This window comes from Typopeltis vanoorti, chromosome 5 (assembly GCF_054136105.1).
Source record: "Typopeltis vanoorti isolate ZY-2024b chromosome 5, IOZ_Tvanoo_1.0, whole genome shotgun sequence".
Lineage (NCBI taxonomy): Eukaryota > Metazoa > Arthropoda > Arachnida > Uropygi > Thelyphonidae > Typopeltis > Typopeltis vanoorti.
In genome coordinates this window covers 133,445,542-133,465,119 of record NC_143553.1, presented here as the reverse complement: position 1 = coordinate 133,465,119, position 19,578 = coordinate 133,445,542, and the positions used below count along the sequence as shown (strand labels likewise).

Genomic DNA, 19,578 nt, shown 5'->3' with positions numbered 1-19,578 from the left:
GTTTGGACCCTTCTTCATTCATATACAAGATGTCAGAAAGGATGGATAGCTGGAACCCACCTGAATCATGGAAGAGAATAACTTGTATCATGATGATTCGTGCCCGCCATCAAAATAATGATATTACGACTGCTGCCCAATGCTCCCTGAATACAGTAAAAACAATCAGGCATGAACTAGAGACTTGCAATGGTGACTACGAGGATGTAGCAAGAAGAAAGATCCCTAGCAGACGATCTGATTGCGTTCGTACAGCAGAATTCCTCGCAAATCTGCAGGAACAGGTGTTGAAGAACCCTGGCTTTGGAATTCGGGCTTTGTTCGTGGAGTTGCTAACTGTAGTCAAGCCCTGGATAACAAGGGTAGCCAATGGTAGGCCGTATGTATGGCAGCAGGATTCGGCCCCTTGCCACACCTCTGGGAAAAGTCAAAAATGGTTGTCTGAAAATTTCTACGACTTCACCAGTCCAAATGTTTGGCCTCCAAACTCCCCAGACCTTAACCCCATGGATTATTTTGTATGGGGCGCAGTTGAAAAAGACACCAATCACACTTCCAGTAATACAAAAGCCCAGTTAATGGATAAAATTAAAACAGTTTTTGCGGCCCTTCCCAGGGAGACTGTAGCATCAGCTTGTTCGAGGTTCCGAAGCAGAATTGAAGCTGTGATCGATGCTAATGGTGGTTATTTTGAGTAAATCTTGTTGATAGTATTGTAATTAACTCTGCCTGTAATGTTTTTTTGTCAATTCATTAAATTTAATAGATACAAAGAAGATTTTCTTTTTCCTTACGAAACTGTCAAATTTATCCCGAACACCCTGTAAGTCTCTCTTATCTGACACATTCTTACTTGTAATAAAATGCAAGACTACTCTTGACCACTGGAGAGAATCCTATGTTTATCAAACCCAATGCTATATTCTTTTCCTAACACACACACACACACACACACACACACACACACTCTCTCTCTCTCTCTCTCTATTTAATATCTTAACTGCAACAACATATTCTGTAGAATTAAGAATTGTTATTTCAATTGGTATTATAAGATATAGCAAACCATTTAATGTAAATATTGCCTTTGCAGTTTAGAGAAGCTACCTAAGAAAAATTATTGCTGATAAATTCTAGAGGTATGAGGAATTGGTTAGTCTGACTTGACTAGAAATTATTGGCATTACTAAAACTTGGCTGATTGAAATAGAGGGATAGAATGTAAGGAATATTGTATTTTCAGAGAGAGAGAAAACAGGATGTGGGTGGAGTATTACTGAATGCCATAAGAAATGCAGCCAATAAAACAAGTTACTGAGGAAGACAATAATACTGCTTCCCCCCCATCCTGCTCTTTGAAATGTTAGTTTCATAACCTGAAAGTAATGATGCTAAGTGATCATGCATTCAGTAGTCTTTTCCTATTCTAGCAAGATATGCAACTGTTAAAAGTGTAGTGAAGAGTCTTCATTTTAAAAAAAAAAAAAAAAAAAAAAAAAAAACCAATCTACACAATGTAGTAAAATATTTTACCGAAATTCTAGTAGATTTTATTGCCAAAGCTTCATGATAATAGACAATAAAAACATATGAAAAAAAAAAAAAAGTCCACCAACATAGACATTATGAAAAGTCATTATATGAACTTTTACAATAACACATTAATTGAATGAAACTTAAGTAATCAATATAGCTAAATACAAGACAAAAAAATTGTTTTCATGTACAAAAATACACAAAACTGAAATAATAATCAAATACGCCACACATTTTAAATAGGTCAGTGTTTTTCTATAACTTCTTTCACACAATAACAAAACAACAAAAAAAAAGTCTTTACAATGAAATATACATAGTTCAACAACATAACTTCAGATCTTTGTTACAATATGTGACAGTAAATAAAAATATGTATAATTATCCAGAACAGAATTTACATTATTTATCTGAATGATATGTAGTGCAGGTTAACTCGCCCTTTAACATTCTCCCCCCATTAGATGGGAAGGGGAAAGAATATCATTTTTAGATAGACTGACCAACTGACAGTTACCAGTAACTTCATTCATATTTCAAGTCACAACCCTCTTGGACTCAAGCAACAAATAAGCCACCCTGTGGATAGGAGAATTTAAAGCTCAAGGTCTATTTAACCATTTCACCTACTTTATACTTTCTTGACAGCTAATTTTTTCAAAGTTTTGCCAGTTAAGTTATAACAATTCTCTCTCCCATTTTTATTTATTTCATATTTCAAAGAAAAATATATGCTAGTATGCTAGCAAACAAAGAAACTGGATGTGATATTTGCTAAAGAATATCTCTGCTTTCAGAAAAAGCAAAAAAGGAAATTACATAAAAAATTGAAGACCATTCTGTTGTAATAACAGAGAAATAGTTATTCAACAGACTATTACTTCTTGAACTTAAAAAAAAATAATAATAATTGCTACACATTGGTCCTTGAAAGCTGTCATCCACTTAATATGGAAAAAAAACCAATAAAGTTGCAGAATGACAGTTTCAGAAAACAGAGAAACAGTTTGCCACTGCAATAAAGGAATTCATGTAGCAAACTTACATTTCAATATTAGAGAAAACTCAAATGAGAAGTGTTTCAACAGATGTAAGCATAAATACCGAATCTGCACACAATATTATTTGCAACTATGAGGTCCTTAAACAATCATTATGGAAGTCCCATTTAGCTCACAATGTCTATCATATCTATTAAATTAATTCACTGATAATGCATTTGCCTCAATAACTCATGAGAATAATCTACTTCCTCACTGACCACACTCTTATAGAGCATGCAGATATGATCACTTGTTCTTTACCCTCATACCATGTGATGGAAAAAAATCCTATACCTATTCTATAAGATTCCTTCATATCACTATCAGATCCTCCTTTTCCTTTACGTGCACTTTCCAACATATTCAACTTTTTAATACTGATAATCACCATTTGATATTATAACAGTTACCTATCTCTGAACCTTTTTCTGTTTTATTTTCCAAAAACCTAGGCAACTAAAGTCAAGCACAACAGTCTAGAGGTGGCTGCATCAGAGCATTAAAAAAGAGGAATAATTTCCTAATGAATACCCATCAAGGATCCTCCTTGATGAACATCAAAGGAATCCATTGCACTGTATTTTTCATATGTGTTTTCAGAACTTTAATTTTCAGTCCCTCCTCTCCTTTTTTACTTTCTTGCAGTGCAGTCTCACTAATACAACACATAACATCAATCTGTTCAAGCATTTTTTTTTTTGAAGGGGTCCTATCATCATCATCATCCTATCTTGTATTAGGCCTCGGGGCCTGTTACAGTCTCATTCCATCTTTTATAGTCTTCCAAATGATCTCTTCCCCATGGGTTTGTATTCAAGGATTTGTTTGGTGATTCTACTTTGTCCATTCTTCCAATATGCTGTTTCCATTTCCATCTATAGTTGTGGATATATTCTATTATTGATTGTTCATTCATTTCTTCCATGATTTCTTTATTGCTTTTATGATCTAACAAGGTGTATCCTGCAGTTCTCCTCATAAATCTCATTTCTGCTGCAGTTATTCTTCTCTCATCTCCTTTTTTGATCGTCCATGCCTCACTTCCATAAGTCAGCACCGGACTTGCTAGGGATCCTATATTATTTCTTATTATCCTTTCCAACTTTGTAATAATTATTATAATATCAGAACTATAAATTGTGACTATCAGGGTAAAAGATTGATAATATGTTGGCTTACTGGCTTCATTGGCTGAGTATTTAGCATATTTACTCTCCAACCAACAAGCTGCAGGTTAGAATTTTGCTGTGTGCATAGATGTTTATGATTGTCTTTAGGTGGGAGATGAATTTCATAGGCTGGTGTGAGATCATTGTCCCACTTACTGGAGGCCTGAAGTAGCTTGAAAAAAAGTTCCATGTTTGGTCTCTAGAGCAGAAATTTTGCATTATGTAAAAATACAAAATACAAAAAAAAAAAAAAAAAAAAAAGTATATATATATCTAGATAGATAATTAATAAAAATAGAAAAAATTCTTAGTCCACTAATGGTACAAATGTACTATAAGTATAACCTCCAGTGAGTGTGACTCATAAAAAATGTTGAAAAGTTTTTTTGTTTTTTTTTGGGGGGGGGGAGGATCTAGTAGAGACAAATAGTGAAGGAATCTTACAAAAAAAAAAAAAGGATTTTAAGCAGTATGACATATGAATTGCAAGGCCCAGTTCTACCTGTAAGAGAGGTTTCACATGAGATGGTGAACTGAAAGAAGCAATAGTAGATTGAGTCCAAAGGTAGAGGATGGGGAAAATATAAAAGATGTTTATACCAACACTGGAAATGGTTCCAAATAAATATAATGAATCTGAGAAACTTCATATTTTGAATGCTAATATTTTATAGATCAAAAATACTGAAAGTCTGAATGAAATGATCCAAAGAGATGATTATAAAATAAGAAATTCTGAAAAATGCTTAAAAAATATTTTGGCCCCAAGTCTTATGACCAAGGTTTTCATTCATAATAACAACAGTAGTGAAGTGCTCACTTGATATTCAGAGACCTGAAAATACCTTGAAAAAAAGTTTCAGGTAAGTTTAGCTATTAGAGCAAAGTTCTTCCCCCCCCCCATTATGTACCATCAGCATACCTATCATAATAATGTACTACATGTTTATAACATTTTTTGTGGTAATTCAGATAAAATTCAGATAAAAAAAATTTCTCCTGTGTTTTCTGAATATAAAATTATGAAATAATTTTATTCCATACAGCAGATGTACTTAATAATAGTAATCTTACTCAAAATGTTATAAAATGATTTAAAATTTATTCAGAAGCCATATCTGTTCTGAAACATATGTCATATCTTTAGTGAAAATATTCTTTATCAAACATAAGTTTTGTATGAAAAAACAGAAAGAATAATATCACCTCTTATCACTTTCCTAGTAAAAAGAGAAAGGAGAAGGAGAGCACTATGACCATGATTTTTTTTTTTTTTGAATTATTCTGGAATTATACTTCCTAAACTTTTTTTTAGTACATGTGGAAGACAATACATGAAACGAGGACACATTTAACAATATACCAGCTTTGATATGCTTACATGTCAATAAATATATGGATGCAAAAGTGCCCAGTGAAATTGAAATAATATTTGGATACCATTAGAATAACATGGATACAAAGCAAAAATTAACTGATATATTTTTAATTAATATAGCTGTTTGGGTAATTAAAGACCTGAAGTTTATCTAAAGTGCTTGTCTCTTATTTTATAAAGTGAAGCACTATATATAACCACTCTTGACACTGAAAACATGCTAGTATAATAACTGATATGCTTTCCTAATATGTTGCTCATTTTTATTCAAGTTACTTTGTGGTTATTTTATAGTTTCACAAAATAATGCTAAATAAACTGTTCTGGCATTTTCAAGAAATACGTTAGTAATGGCTTAATCATTTAATTATGAAGAGTTATTTCAAATTGTTAATTTTTTTTCCCTATTAGATTCAGTTCAAATGACCTTGTAGTGTTTTTAAGTATTAACCATATAACAGTTCAAAAGTCTCTCACACACATGCATACCTAATAAGTGGTGTTTCATAGCAGATGAGCAGTTAAATCATACCAAGAACCATATTTTGAAAACTTTTTTTTTTACACTATCAATTTCATCAACTACTAGAATAATTTTATATTCTAGTAACCTAAATGCTAATTATGGCATCTGACATCTTAGTAGTAAGATGACAGTTTCCAGTTTCTGAAAATAAAATGCATGAACAACTGGTCAGAGAAATCATAAACAGAAGAAAGACTGTACAAGGACTAGTTTGTATTACTCTTTCACTCATAAATCAGATTTACAACATTAAAAATTCACACTCAGTTAACTAGTCACTTCACTATGAAATTTTTCCTTAAAAAATGTCATACTGCATTACCCAAAATATGTTATACTTATTGTTATATATTTTCATGGTATTGATGACAACACAGAATGATAAGAAAATAATATTTATTAACTTATTTGCTGATATTTTGCTGGTATTATATCCAGCATCTTCAGAGCACAAAACCGGTTAGTCACAGTATGCGAAACAACAACAATTTGGTATAACAGTGGAACTAATTTAAAAAAATTGTAACAGACAACACACTGAGCTAAAGTTCTGATTAGGTGCTATCTATGTTGGAAAAAGAGAAAAAACAAATATTAATTAGATATTAAACTAGTTCCACTGTTATACCAAATTGAATTGTTGTTGTTTCACGTACTATGACAAACTGTTTTTGTGCTCTGAAGATGCTGCATATAATACCAGCAAAATATCAGCAAATAAGTTAATAAATATTATTTTCATATTATTCTGTAGTCATCAATACCATGAAAATAAATAACATGTACTGTGAAACATAAGCCTTTCCACCTGTATGTTATACTTAATATCTCAAAAAAGTAAAATGAATTTTTTATTTTTTGTAAAGGTTTATCCTGAAAACTCTACATTTTTATTTTATAATCTTTAATGTATTATTATTACTTTCCACATTCTTGAAACATGGAATGTAAATCTCTGTTATTCAATCTCTTCAAGGCACTGCAGATAACAAACATCAACATTCACTTATTGTAAATTTCTGATGTGCTAATATTTCAATATTAAAACTTTCTAAATGACACAAAGACATTATTTCTAAAACAGCAAATGAATAATGATAGAACAAACAAAAATAAGGTATATAAAAATGAAACAAAATGCTTTTACTTATATACAGAGAAAAAAAGCAAAAAATTATGGGATAAATCAACATATAAGGTGATATTTTCCATTTTGGGAAACTACTGATCAACATATTTTTTTTAAATTCATAATAATAAAGCTGAAAACAGCGCAGAAGAGCCGTGAAAGCTCAGTACAAAAAAAAACAGATATACATTAAAAATAAACACATTTTTTATACTTACAAAGAAGTCAACTTATAAACCAAAATTCATTCTGAAAATACAACTACATAATAACTTGATCATTTGAAGTATATAATATAATATTTAGCAACTATATGTTAAAAGCATCCTTAAGTTGATTAAAACCATTCTGAGACTTGAATAATAAAAATTTAAAGAAATAAGAATTCATGAATTATTGATGTGACAATGCATGGTATGCGTTGTCACTTCTATATTTCCACAAAAGGCAAGCACAATATTTTATATTCAGCCGCAATGTATATCTAACAATCAATCTAAATGACTTCCTATACCATCCACTGGAAAAAAAATAATTAATTAATAAAAAAATTATAGACACCAATGTACTGAGTGAAATTAACACATTCATGCTAGGCTGTGTGTTGTGCCTTCTGCTGCACTCATACAGTATGAAAACAAGTTATATATGCATTAAGAAAACAGGCTTTCATAATTTTAGCTCAAACTTTAGGAAATATAATTACCATTAAATATAGAGATATATTTTACACAAACAACTTAGAATAATACTTTTTCTTGTTGCCATACAAAGATTGTTTGTTTTCTACAACATGAAAGAAATAATTCATCTCAACTCTTATATATCTTAATATATCTGTTATTACCATGGGAAGTACATACAAAACTACTCAACCTAAGCATCAATATACATAGTTTTCCATAAATTACTAAAATAACAACAGAACACTTTTATGAATTTTTAACTTTATCCTACCCTCTCCAAAAGTTATAACTTCAGTTAACTTGAGTAAATATAATTTGCATTGTACATTAGTTTGCTGTACACATCATTCCTTTGTTAGCATGATTTACTTTGCATTCTCTTGATAAAGTGAGTAAATCAAACTATAGGCAAGTTATGTTCAAATATCATGTTCAAATTTAATGTTGTAATATAAAAAACATTGGAATACATAATTTTTGAGGGGGGGGAGTTCAACATAATGACTGCTGCTTCTGACTTTTCAACATCCATAAACATTGTTAGTAAAAAAAGTTCTGCTTTTACAAAGGAAAACAAGGGGGAATAAAAACAAAAATGATTCATAATAAATAAGTACTGTTGTTGCCTTATAATTCTAGCTGAGTGGGAAGACATCAAAAAATTTAATTTGTTGCTCAGATTGCAGATAAGTTAATCAGTGGAATGTTCAAGTTAGTAAAAAATAAAAATCCACCTTTACATAAAGCAGATCCGCAAGTCATCATAGTAGTAGTTATGTCACTTATAAGGTGTTACTGTAAAGTTCTCCTCCTCGATGTAAGAGATATGTACAACCAGCAGTGTAACTTGTCGTTGCTAGGTAATGTTGTATTGCTTCAAGATGAGTGCCATCATTACAGTATGTAGTATAAGTTTGGGGCAAATGCAGTTTAATAGGTCAGTTGTTTATTTTATTTGGCAATTTTCAAAATAAGTGATGTGAAAGAATATTAGTTTATATCAAGTTTTGTTTTAAAACTTTTATTCCTGAAGCAGGTAAAGCCTACTTCAGAGCCAACAAACATTCCACAACTATGAACAACAACATAGTGTGATGATATACTCTCACTATTCTCCACATCTGGCTATATGTGATGTTTTATTTTATTTTTATTTTTTTTACTGAGATGAAAGTGCAGCTCAGAGGAGTAACAATGATACTCAAGAGATCTAAACTGAATCAGCGGAACTGGGTATAATTTGCCAGAGGAATACTATGAGGGGAAAACATCAATTTCTAAAAAAAAAGTCAGCCATACTTCATTGTTCAACCAGTGCAACAACTTTTGGGTAGTTTTTTATTTTCAATTACCACAATGCAACCAATGTGTAGAACTAACTAGACTTCTGATCTAAAACATTACCTTCTCATGATGCATCTTATTTGAAGATATCCACTTGGTTACTGAATAAATAGGGATGGGCTGGCAATTTGGGACTTAGCTGAACAAACTGTATTTGTGTATTGGCCTGAACCATAAACAAAAGTATGGCACAACATGATGAATTACCATGATGGCTAATGAAGCCCATTTAAACAAGCCCCCCACTATATTTATCACAAAACCAGGGTGAACAGGGAAAATCAGTACTGAACAAACAAAAACTCATCTTTAGCCAAAATGAATATGGACATGTAAGATGTATCAACAGAAAAGAATAACACTTACAAAGAATATCATGCCAACATGATTGGTGTTGCTGAGATAAAGACAACTAAAACAGGTGAGATTCTTCTAAATAATTATAAGTTATATGTAGGCAATAACAATCAAGGAATGTAGGAAGATTTTTCATCAGGTTGAAAAAGTATTGATGCCATAAGAGTAAACAGATGTAATGGCAGAATTGTATTAAAAATGAAGATATTGGGTTGGAACTTAACATTGTTAGCATTCAAAAATGTGTGAGAAGAGCTGACCTAAGGTGGCAAGATCACTTAAACAATATGAAAGGAAAAGAGAGCAAAACAGGTTTGATGATAGGAGAAAGACTCAGAACCTAAAGGAAAGCCAGATCTAGGTGGACTGATGTAGTTAGAAGAGCCTTAGAGGACCAAAATATAAGATCTAACAATACTGGAGACCCCTCTAATTAGTCTGTTATTTGTTAGAAAATTGCTGATGGGAAGTTGGTAATAACATAAACTTAATCATGTAGGGCTATCTTATCCTCTACATCCCCTGAGGGTACATATGAAGAATTTGATGATGTGATGTGATGTGATGATAACAACAAATAATAATTTTTTGTTTTTTGCTTACAGTGTCATTCCCATTTTAATATCACATGACACGAAACAAATAAAAAGCATAATGAAACCAAACTATAAAATTAATAGCTAAAAAAAATGACTCTTACAGCTGACTCTCACTATAGAAAGGGACCACAGGAATAGTTATGATAAGTTTGTTTTATTATTTTTAGCATAGCATAGCACCTATGAGATTTTGGTTAAGACTTTCCACTGGTTTGTTATAATGAAAGCCAACTGTATTTGGAAACAATTTTTTAAAATTATACATATATTAAAAGAGTGTGCATAGCTATTATGCATACAGAATCAAATCTCTCTAATATTCAAATGGATAAATATTCATTATTTCAAATAAATAGTTGTTTGTTTTGAATAATGATATAAATGTGGGTATTCTTATGTATAAATTTTCATTTTATACTGTACAGCACACAGTTTCTTCAATAACTTCTTCCTTGTTTTTCCCCCCCTTTCTTTCTCTTTTTTTAAAATAAACTGTACTATTTTTACTCATAGCAATGAAAGCACAGTAAAAAAAAAAAAATTAATATTAACTTACTCCACATTATCTTATTAAAATGCTTATTGCATGCTCTTATATTATACTGACAATGTTCTTGACCTCACCAAAGTTTTTATGAAGTAATGAACTTTGAGCAGTGAGAACAGAATATGAGTCATTTAATAATTTAGGTATGGAGTGTCACTCTGTTCACCTTTAGCACAATAATTTAATGTTTCATATATGTATAAAAATAGATATAAAATATATCATTATATTGTTATAGAAGGTAAAGAGTAGAAGGTAAGAACAATTTTTCACAATGTATAAAAGTATTTGAACTCTGGTATTTCTATCTCAAAAAAATTTATAACCAATTACAATGATGTTATTAAAAAAAAAGTCATTTGACTAAATTTTTTTGGTTTCAGGAAAAAATAAAACATGTTTGAATGCAACAATAATAAACTATAAAGCTTATTTTTTACGAAATCCATGAAGCCAAGCCACAGTTCACATCTTTTTTATATTTTATATCTTTAATATATTCCACTATGTAGTCTTTTCTGAAGGTACAACAACCAATAACTTCTGAAGTGTGACAGTTATAGAATCTGAAAGAGAAAAAAAATTGAATGAAATTCCTATTTCTGTTATTATTTTAAATAAGATACAATAATTTCCTAAATTAAACATACAACAATAAAAAATAACTTTTTACAGTTATTTTCCAATACACTCATAGTTTTTTCACCACACCAGAATTGTTTTCTTTCTATCATTTACATAGTTATACAAGAACCTAGTCTTTTCAACTAATCCAAACTTTTAAAGTTCCTGTTTTACATAGTTAATAACCATAATTTACTCACTCACTTCAGATGGGAAAGCCTCAGTATTTGTAAAACTTTGGGCAATGTCTTAAACAAACTGCCAGTCTGGTTGGTTGAGTGGATAGCCTCTCTGCTTTTTAATCTGCAAACTGCATTATTCTATTGTGGCATAAATGCTTGTAGATTTTAATTTAAGTGATGATCTCACACCAGACAGTGAAAATCACTGTCTGGTGTGAGATCATCACTCTATTTATTAGAGGGCTGAAGTGGCTTAAAAAGATGTGAAATCTGGTCTGTTGAGCAGGGTTCCAAGATTATTTATTCCACAGCCTTACAGTGCTAATGTACTACATTAACCTCTTGTTGCTGAGATTATTAGAAAAGCAAAATAAATAAATAAATTTCACTCCTCAAAGCTGAAGGTGATACATGAACATACAGTCAACTCTCACTACAGTAACACTATTAAAATTAATTAATTCATCACAAAAAGACCCAGCAAACTATTGTTTATGTCCTTACAAGTTCACTAGTATGAGAGTTGACTGTAAGTAAACTAAAATTTCAGTTACATTTTTTGTATATTTTAGATTTCGTACATTTTTTAGGAAAGTTAACTAGCTGTTAAGATGGTAAGGTGTTAGTTTGCTAATAATCCATAATTTAGACAGAAGAATGAAAAAAGAAATTTGCTGCCTATTAAAAAAATGTTACTCGCACTGTGCTATTTGTGCCTGCAAGCATAACTAGAGGTCTAGGCACCATTCGTGAAAAGTTGTTCCGCAGTCAAAGAGTTTAAAAAAATGCAGTATACATGATCATAATGACAACCAAAATATCCATTGGAGTAGTGCAGTTTGTTGTAGTGGACTTTGAGAAAAAAGGAAGAAAAAGGGCTCTAGATTTGGCTGATTAAAGTATTTTAGTTGAGAAGAAAAAAATTATTTTTTTTTTTCACCAAACAAAGACAGATAATATAAAGAGGTCATACATATCAAGAAGGCTAACAAATAAGCATATGTGTTGATGGTTACTCATGACATTTTTAACAGTATTAACAACATAATGAACTATTTTATAAAAAGATGTTTTATTAACTTGCTTATGTTTCGCTGAATTTCAAATGAGCATCATCAGAGCACAACACAGCATGTATATGTGACATTGAGTAAGTGAAACAATACAATTATAACAGACAAAAGATCTAAAGTGCTATTTTGGAACCCTCTAATGTTATAAAAATATATATATATATATATATATATGTTACCGCTAAAGTGCGAAAACCGTCAATGTGCACATTACCTAGCTAATCTGCAGATTAACTGATTTGCTCCGTTAACGTGCGGAATCAAGAGTTTTCTGCATTTTACCTAGGTAATGTGCACATTAACGGCTTTCGTATCGTTAAAGTTCAAAAGTTTGTTTCTCTCATTTCCTATCCCTACTCCTTCCCCCCCTCTCCCTCCACTTTTAGTTAGTTTTTTAAGAAGTAAACATAATTTTATCATATGTTTTTTTTCTTAATTGTAATAATATTTTAAACCGTTTGATTCCTTGTATTATATTAATTGATTGATGATTGATTCTATCAGCTAATTTGTTGATTGTTTGATTGTATTAACTTGATTCTTTAGATATCAAAAAATAAATAAATAACATTATCTTAATTTAAACATACAGAAACGTTGCTGTTGTTCCAGCAAAGATCTTATTTTCACTTTAACGAGTGCCTAGTAGGTAATGTGCAGATTACCTAGGTAATTTGAGAAATGAAACAATTTTCCGCACATTAACGGATCACCGTAGTTAATCTGCACAATACCTAGATAATCTGCAGAATAACTGATTTCTGCACTTTAGCGGTAACATATATACAGCAATGTGGGAGTTGCTTTTAAGTTAACAGTCTCCCAAATTTTTGGCAAATTAACGCAACCATATTTATTCAGGTTAAGAGAATTCTTCTTTACCATGGCTGAGTCAAAAAATAATCTTTCGGATCTGTAACGACTTCTAAATAGTACATTAGTTTTCTTCCATCTAAATCCTGTGTGAAGGGGTGTCCAAAGTATGGTCTGCAAGTTCTAACTTGACATAATAATGGTAGCAAATGTATTTTTTATGTTCTTCCAAGCAGATCTTCCAGTCTGCCCATAGTAGGCCAAGTCACAGTGACAAGGAACTTCATACAGTCCAGGATGTGCTAGAAGGTGAAGTTTATCAAAGTGTTTACCTTAGGTGAGCAGATCAGAGTTGCTAATTTAACATAAGATTTGAATGTGATGCAAGCCCATGTTTCATTAGTACTTTGGTTATCTTTTCTAATGTACCTCTGACATGGAATAGAAATGATAATGTTGTGTTGCTGTGTATTAGAAGTAATACACAGCAACACAGAAGTAATGGGAGTAATGGGACTATGTAGTATTTTATCTATTTTGTAGGAATTATAGCTGTTGAGAAAGAAAGTATGGCACAGATATTTGGGTTCTGTGGGCAGAGCTGTATCATTTGAACAAATGGCTCTAGCTCTATGTGTCAGTGTTTTTAAAATGCTCATACTGTTGAGCTAGATGACGATGTGATTGTTTATGTAGATAAACAAGCCCATCATCATCATGATGTGATTGTTTGCGTAGATATCTTCCTGTGTGTTGGCTTTCTGTATAAATGAAAATAGATAGTGATCCACCTGAAAGGTGGGTAACTAATGTGTCAAGAAAAGGTAAACAGTTATTAGATTCTTTTACTACTGTGAAGTGGATTTTGAGGTGTTGGCCGTTTAGGTAGGTGAAAAATGCATCCAAAGTGTCTTATTTATGGAGCCAAATGGCAAAAACGCATTATCAACATAGCATAACCACACTAGGAGCTTGTATGTAGCTGTGGTAAGTACTTAAAGTGTTCCATGTAAAAGTTTGCTGGGGGGAACCCATAGTAGTATCATTAATCTGTTTGTAGATTTCTCTCCCTATGTAAAGTAACCTGCACACATAGTAAATTTGAATAATCCAAAGATATCAGGGGGAAATTTAGACTTCATCAAATCAAGAGTGTCTATTAGTGGTACATTGGTAAATAAAGAGTGAAATCAAAACTAACCATTATGACTGAATTTTTAAGGATATGATTTTTAAGTAGTGATTTGAAATGAACTGAATTTTTTACAAAAGTAGAGGAGTTGCCTCTACTTTTGTAAAAGTAGATTTCTGGATTTTTGGTAATCCATAAATGCAGGGTGGTTTAACATGAACTGTTTTATTTTTTGATTTCTTTGGGCCAGAAAGTCACTTTTTTGAATCATTTGCAGACTTGTTTCATAGTGGGGCATCTCAATCTATAATTTGGTACATAGAACTGTCACATAGGAGATCTTGCATTTTTTTTGTTATAATCCTCTTGATTAGTGTTTCCCAACGTGGGGCATATGCCCCACAGGGGAGCAATTTGAATATTTTAAGGGGCAGTTAGAAAATGATGTTGCATTCATCACTTCATCACCAATATAGTCAAGAAATCACCATTGTTGGATAAATTATCAATGTTGTAATCCTGACTTTCCAAGAAAAAAAAAAGCTGCCAACACTAGTACAGCAGTCAACATAAATACTTGGCAGCGTAAGTGTGTTAAGGTTAGATTGTAGCACCTGTCACTTCCGAAAAGTACACAATGTCAATTTAACTTTGTGCAGTTTTTGTTGTAGAAACAACAAGGCAAGTTTGTTTAATTTTTTTATGTATATTGTCAATGTTTTTTATGTTAGCAGACATTTTTCATGTAACATTTTTACATGTTGTTAGTTTTCTGGTTACCCAAAAGTTGCACTACTATCAATTTAAATAAAATGAACACTTTGCCACAATTGTATTAGATTCGTTTGACAGCTGAAAACATAAACATAATCTCTCAGATTTCGTTATTTCTTTTTCTCTACTTGTGATGGTAGACTTTTAAAATTTTACTTTTTTATTATTTTAACTTTTTATTTATTATATGTTTATAGTAGTATAAATACATGTTATGCGAATTTAATTTCCTTGTATAATCCACACATGCATACAGTATACTTTATAAACCTATTTTTTTCCCCTTTTGGTTGCTAACCTCATGCATAAAATGAGTAATGCAAGCAAGAAAAAAGATCGTCAGTATTCAGATGAGTATTTGAAGTTTGGTTTCATACCCACTTCTCAGTCACCATTTTGTCTATTGTGCGAACACTGTTTGACCTACGAATCAATGAAAAAAGGTCACCTCGAAGCACATTTGAAGGCGAAACATAGTGCTTATGTGAACTATGATTTGAACCAATTTAAGTCTCTAAAGGAGAAAAGATCAGCAATAGATTCATTGTTCTCTGTACGAACTGCTACCCAAAATTATATTCTTGAAGCTAGTTATGAAATTTCTCTGCTCATAGCTAAATCAAGAAAAAATCATACTATATGGGAGGATTTAATTAAACCAGCGATATCAACTTTTCTCAAAACAGTTCTGGAGAAAGATGACGAAGATGTCAAAGGAGAATGCCACTGAGCAATAACACTGTTAGCAAAAGAATAGATGAGATGGCTAAAGATGTGGAAACACAACTTATTGAAAAGTTGAGATCAAGGAAATTCTCAATACAGATGGATGAATCAACTGTAAGAGACAGTGAGGCTATATTGATGGCCTATGTAAGATATATTGACAATGGTGAATTTACTGAAGAGATGTTGTTCTGTGAAACATTGAAAACCACCTACTGCCATTGATATATATATATACAATAAACTCAAAAATTATTTAGATGAAGCTCAAATATCAATGAAAAATATTACATCTTGTGCTACAGATGGTGCTCCTTTTACGATAGGCAAGAAATGCCAGGAAATTTATTGGCTAAAAATATTGACCAATTTCATTGACTAAATAAGTGTGAGGTAACTCATGCTGCTGTACTTATTATTATTGATCACCTGAGCAAAATGGCCTGTGATTTAAATGACAGATATTCTGATTTAAAAGAAATTTGTTTTCTATCTTGGATAACTCAGCCAATGCTAGTGGACCTAACTGTTGTGGTCATGCAGTATCAAGAAGAACTCACAGAAATGCAAAATGATGAGTCTATTAGAACTTTATTCAACATAAAAGGAACAATGGCATGGCTAGTTTTGCACGAAAATTACTGTTGCTCTTCCCGTCATCATATTTAGTTGAATTGGCTTTAGTGCTGTAAATGACTTGTTACTGAAAAAAAGAAATCATCTGGATATCACAAACCATAGGGATTTGAGATTGAAATTGACTAAATTAGTACCTCAAATAACAACTCTTTGCAGCAGATATCAAGCTCAAGGATCACATTAACTTGGATTTTATTTTCCTGAGTTGAGTTCAATTTATGTTTATAATATACAAAGTGTAATATAAAATTTATATTCATTGAAGAAAGTCAAATTAAAAGCATGGATAGGCTTATGTGTTCATCAGACATGTTGTAATAGATTTAACGGTATTGATATGAACACAGATGGATAAAAAAATAACTATTTATTAACTTAAAAGCTAATATTTCGCTGGTATTATATCCAGCATCTTCAGAGCACACAACACAAAGTTTGTTACAAATGCAAGACAACCACAATCTGGTGTAACAGTGGGGTTAGTATAAGTAATTGCAGCGTGCAACACAATACTAAAATCCTAATAGGGCACCATCTAGGTTTAAAAAAAAAAAAAAAAGAAGTTCAAAGTTTTGAAATAGTAGTCCAAATAATAGTCTTAGAAAGTTTGAAAAAAATAAAATAAAATAAAAGTAATAAATATTAATTTGGTCTTAGGATGACTATCTCCCAAATCTTTGGTAGATTTATACAGCCATACTTGTTAAGGTTTGGAGTATGTTTTAAGGCTTCTGTTGATTCCAGAAACAACCTCTCTGACTTGTAGAAGCTTCTGTGTATTACTTTTGTTTCTTTCCAATTGATCCTGTGTGCAGGGGTATCCAAAGCATGGTCTGCCAGACCCGACTTGCCATAGCGAAAGTGTCGGATATATTTTTTGTGTTCACTGAGGCAGATGTCCATAGTTCTTCCTGTCTGTCCGTAGTAGGCTTGATGGCAAGAACAGGACACTTCATAGACTCCTGAATGTGATAAAGGAGTGCATTTGTCCTTAGGTGAACGGATGAGAGTTGCTAATTTTACATAAGGTTTAAATACTGTGCGCAATTGGTGTTTGTTAAGCACCCTAGATATCTTTTCAGATGTGCCTTTAATGTATGGGATGGTGATATTGTAGTCTTCTGTGGTAGATAGAGGGGATTTCTGGGTAGCATTTAGTATGTTATCTATCTTATGGGAATTATAACCATTGGTTAAGAAGGTGTGATGTAGGTGAGAAAGTTCAGCAGTGAGAGCCATGTCATTGGAACAGATTGCTCTAGCTCTATGGGTTAGTGTTTTTAAGATACCATATTGTTGAGAAGAGTGATGGTGTGATTGTTTGTGTAAGTATCTCCCTGTATGTGTGGGTTTTCTATAAACTGAAAATGATAAGGAACCTTCTGGAAGAGGTGTGATTAGTGTGTCCAGGAAGGGCAGGCAGTCATTGGCTTCTAGTTCCATTGTAAAGTGGATTTTAGTTGTTGTGAAGCTATCATCGACAACCTTATCCAAGGAGGCCATGAGTGCATTAAGTCTTGGACACAATTTTACCGTTACTCCTAAAGAAGCTCCTAAAACCAAAATAAGGGCTTCTGTTGAACGCGGGATTTACCACTTGCTTCCAGCTATAGTCAATATCCTAGTCCATTCTAAGCCTCCAAAAAATAATATCCCACATAAAGAACTATGCAATAACAACCACATTACAATAGATAACCAAATCAGACAAAGGAAACGCCACTGTAGTAATGGATACAACAGAATATGAAAGCAAAATGCATGCACTGCTCCAAGACTGGTCTACATATCAAATCATAGATCGAGATCACACCAACTCACAAAAGAATAAGGTGCACAAGTTAATGAACAAAGTCACTTCCTGGCCAAAAGAAATTGTCAAAAAACTCAAACCCTTGCATGTTAAAACACCCAGAATATATGGCACTCCTAAAATACACAAACAAGGTACACCTTTGCATCCTATTGTAGATAGTATAAACAGTCCTACATATAAACTAGCTAAACATTTAGCCAAATTACTAATCACTTACACAAACAATTCTCCCTCTTTTGTTAAAAATTCTACCCACCTAAAAAGTATTTTAGAAAACCACACCTTAAATAGTTCAGACCTAATGGTGAGTTTTGATATCACCTCATTATTCACTAATGTACCACTGATTGAAACACTTAACTTAATAAATTCACAATTTCCCCCAGATGTATTTCAGCTATTTAAATTCACAGTACAGGCAGGTTATTTTACATGGAAAGGGAAAATATACAAACAATTAGATGGGACAGCTATGGGTTCACCCCTTTCTCCCCCCCCCCCCCAGCCAACTTCTACATAGAACATCTGGAAAAACTAGCTATCAACACAGCCACTCTCAAACCTAGTCTCTGGCTACACTATATTGATGATGTGTTTGCTATTTGGCCACATGGCCCAGACACATTGAATACATTTTTAGTGCATCTAAATAGCCAGCACCCTAAAATCCACTTTACAATGGAACTAGAAGCCAATGACTGCCTGCCCTTCCTGGCTGATCACACGTCTTCCAGAAGGTTCGTTATCATTTTCAGTTTACAGAAAACCCACATACAGGGAGATACTTACACAAACAATCACACCATCACCCTTCTCAACAATATGGTATCTTAAAAACACTAACCCATAGAGCTAGAACAATCTGTTCCAATGACATTGCTCTCACTGCTGAACGTTCTCACCTACGTCACACCTTCTTAACCAATGGTTATAATCCCCATAAGATAGATAACATACTAAATGCTACCCAGAAACCCCCTCTATCTACCACAGAAGACTACAACAAAACTATCACCATCCCATACATTAAAGGCACATCTGAAAAGATATCTAGGGTGCTTAACAAACACCAATTGCGCACAGTATTTAAACCTTATGTAAAATTAGCAACTCTCATCTGTTCACCTAAGGACAAATGAACTCCTTTATCACATCCAGGAGTCTATGAAGTACCCTGTTCTTGCCATCAAGGCCTACTATGGACAGACAGGAAGAGCTGTGGAATCTGCCTCAGTGAACACAAAAAATATATCTGACACTTTCGCTATGGCAAGTCGGGTCTGGCAGACCATGCTTTGGATACCCCTGCACACAGGATCAATTGGAAAGAAACAAAATATAATAAATTTAGTTTAATCCTTTATACAAGTGTGACCAAACAAAGTTTGCACCTGAAAGTATCTTCAGGACTGGGGTAAGGTGGTACAACACCAGAGCGACTCCTTGCATAGGATGTTGAAAGTTTATTTTTCAGTTGGTTAGAAT

The 19,578-nt window shown here is 32.5% G+C and overlaps 1 protein-coding gene across 1 annotated transcript in view; it reads right to left on the bottom strand.

The window, feature by feature from the left end:
- Positions 1-1,520: 1,520 nt before the first annotated feature.
- LOC150106827 (Y+L amino acid transporter 2-like) overlaps positions 1,521-19,578 on the bottom strand; it is a 199,788-nt gene continuing 181,730 nt past the window's right edge. The window contains exon 11 of the mRNA XM_090393341.1: positions 1,521-10,880. Within this exon, the coding sequence (XP_090249467.1) occupies positions 10,819-10,880 (62 nt within the window). The 3' untranslated portion in view covers positions 1,521-10,818. The remainder of the gene's footprint in view (positions 10,881-19,578) is intronic.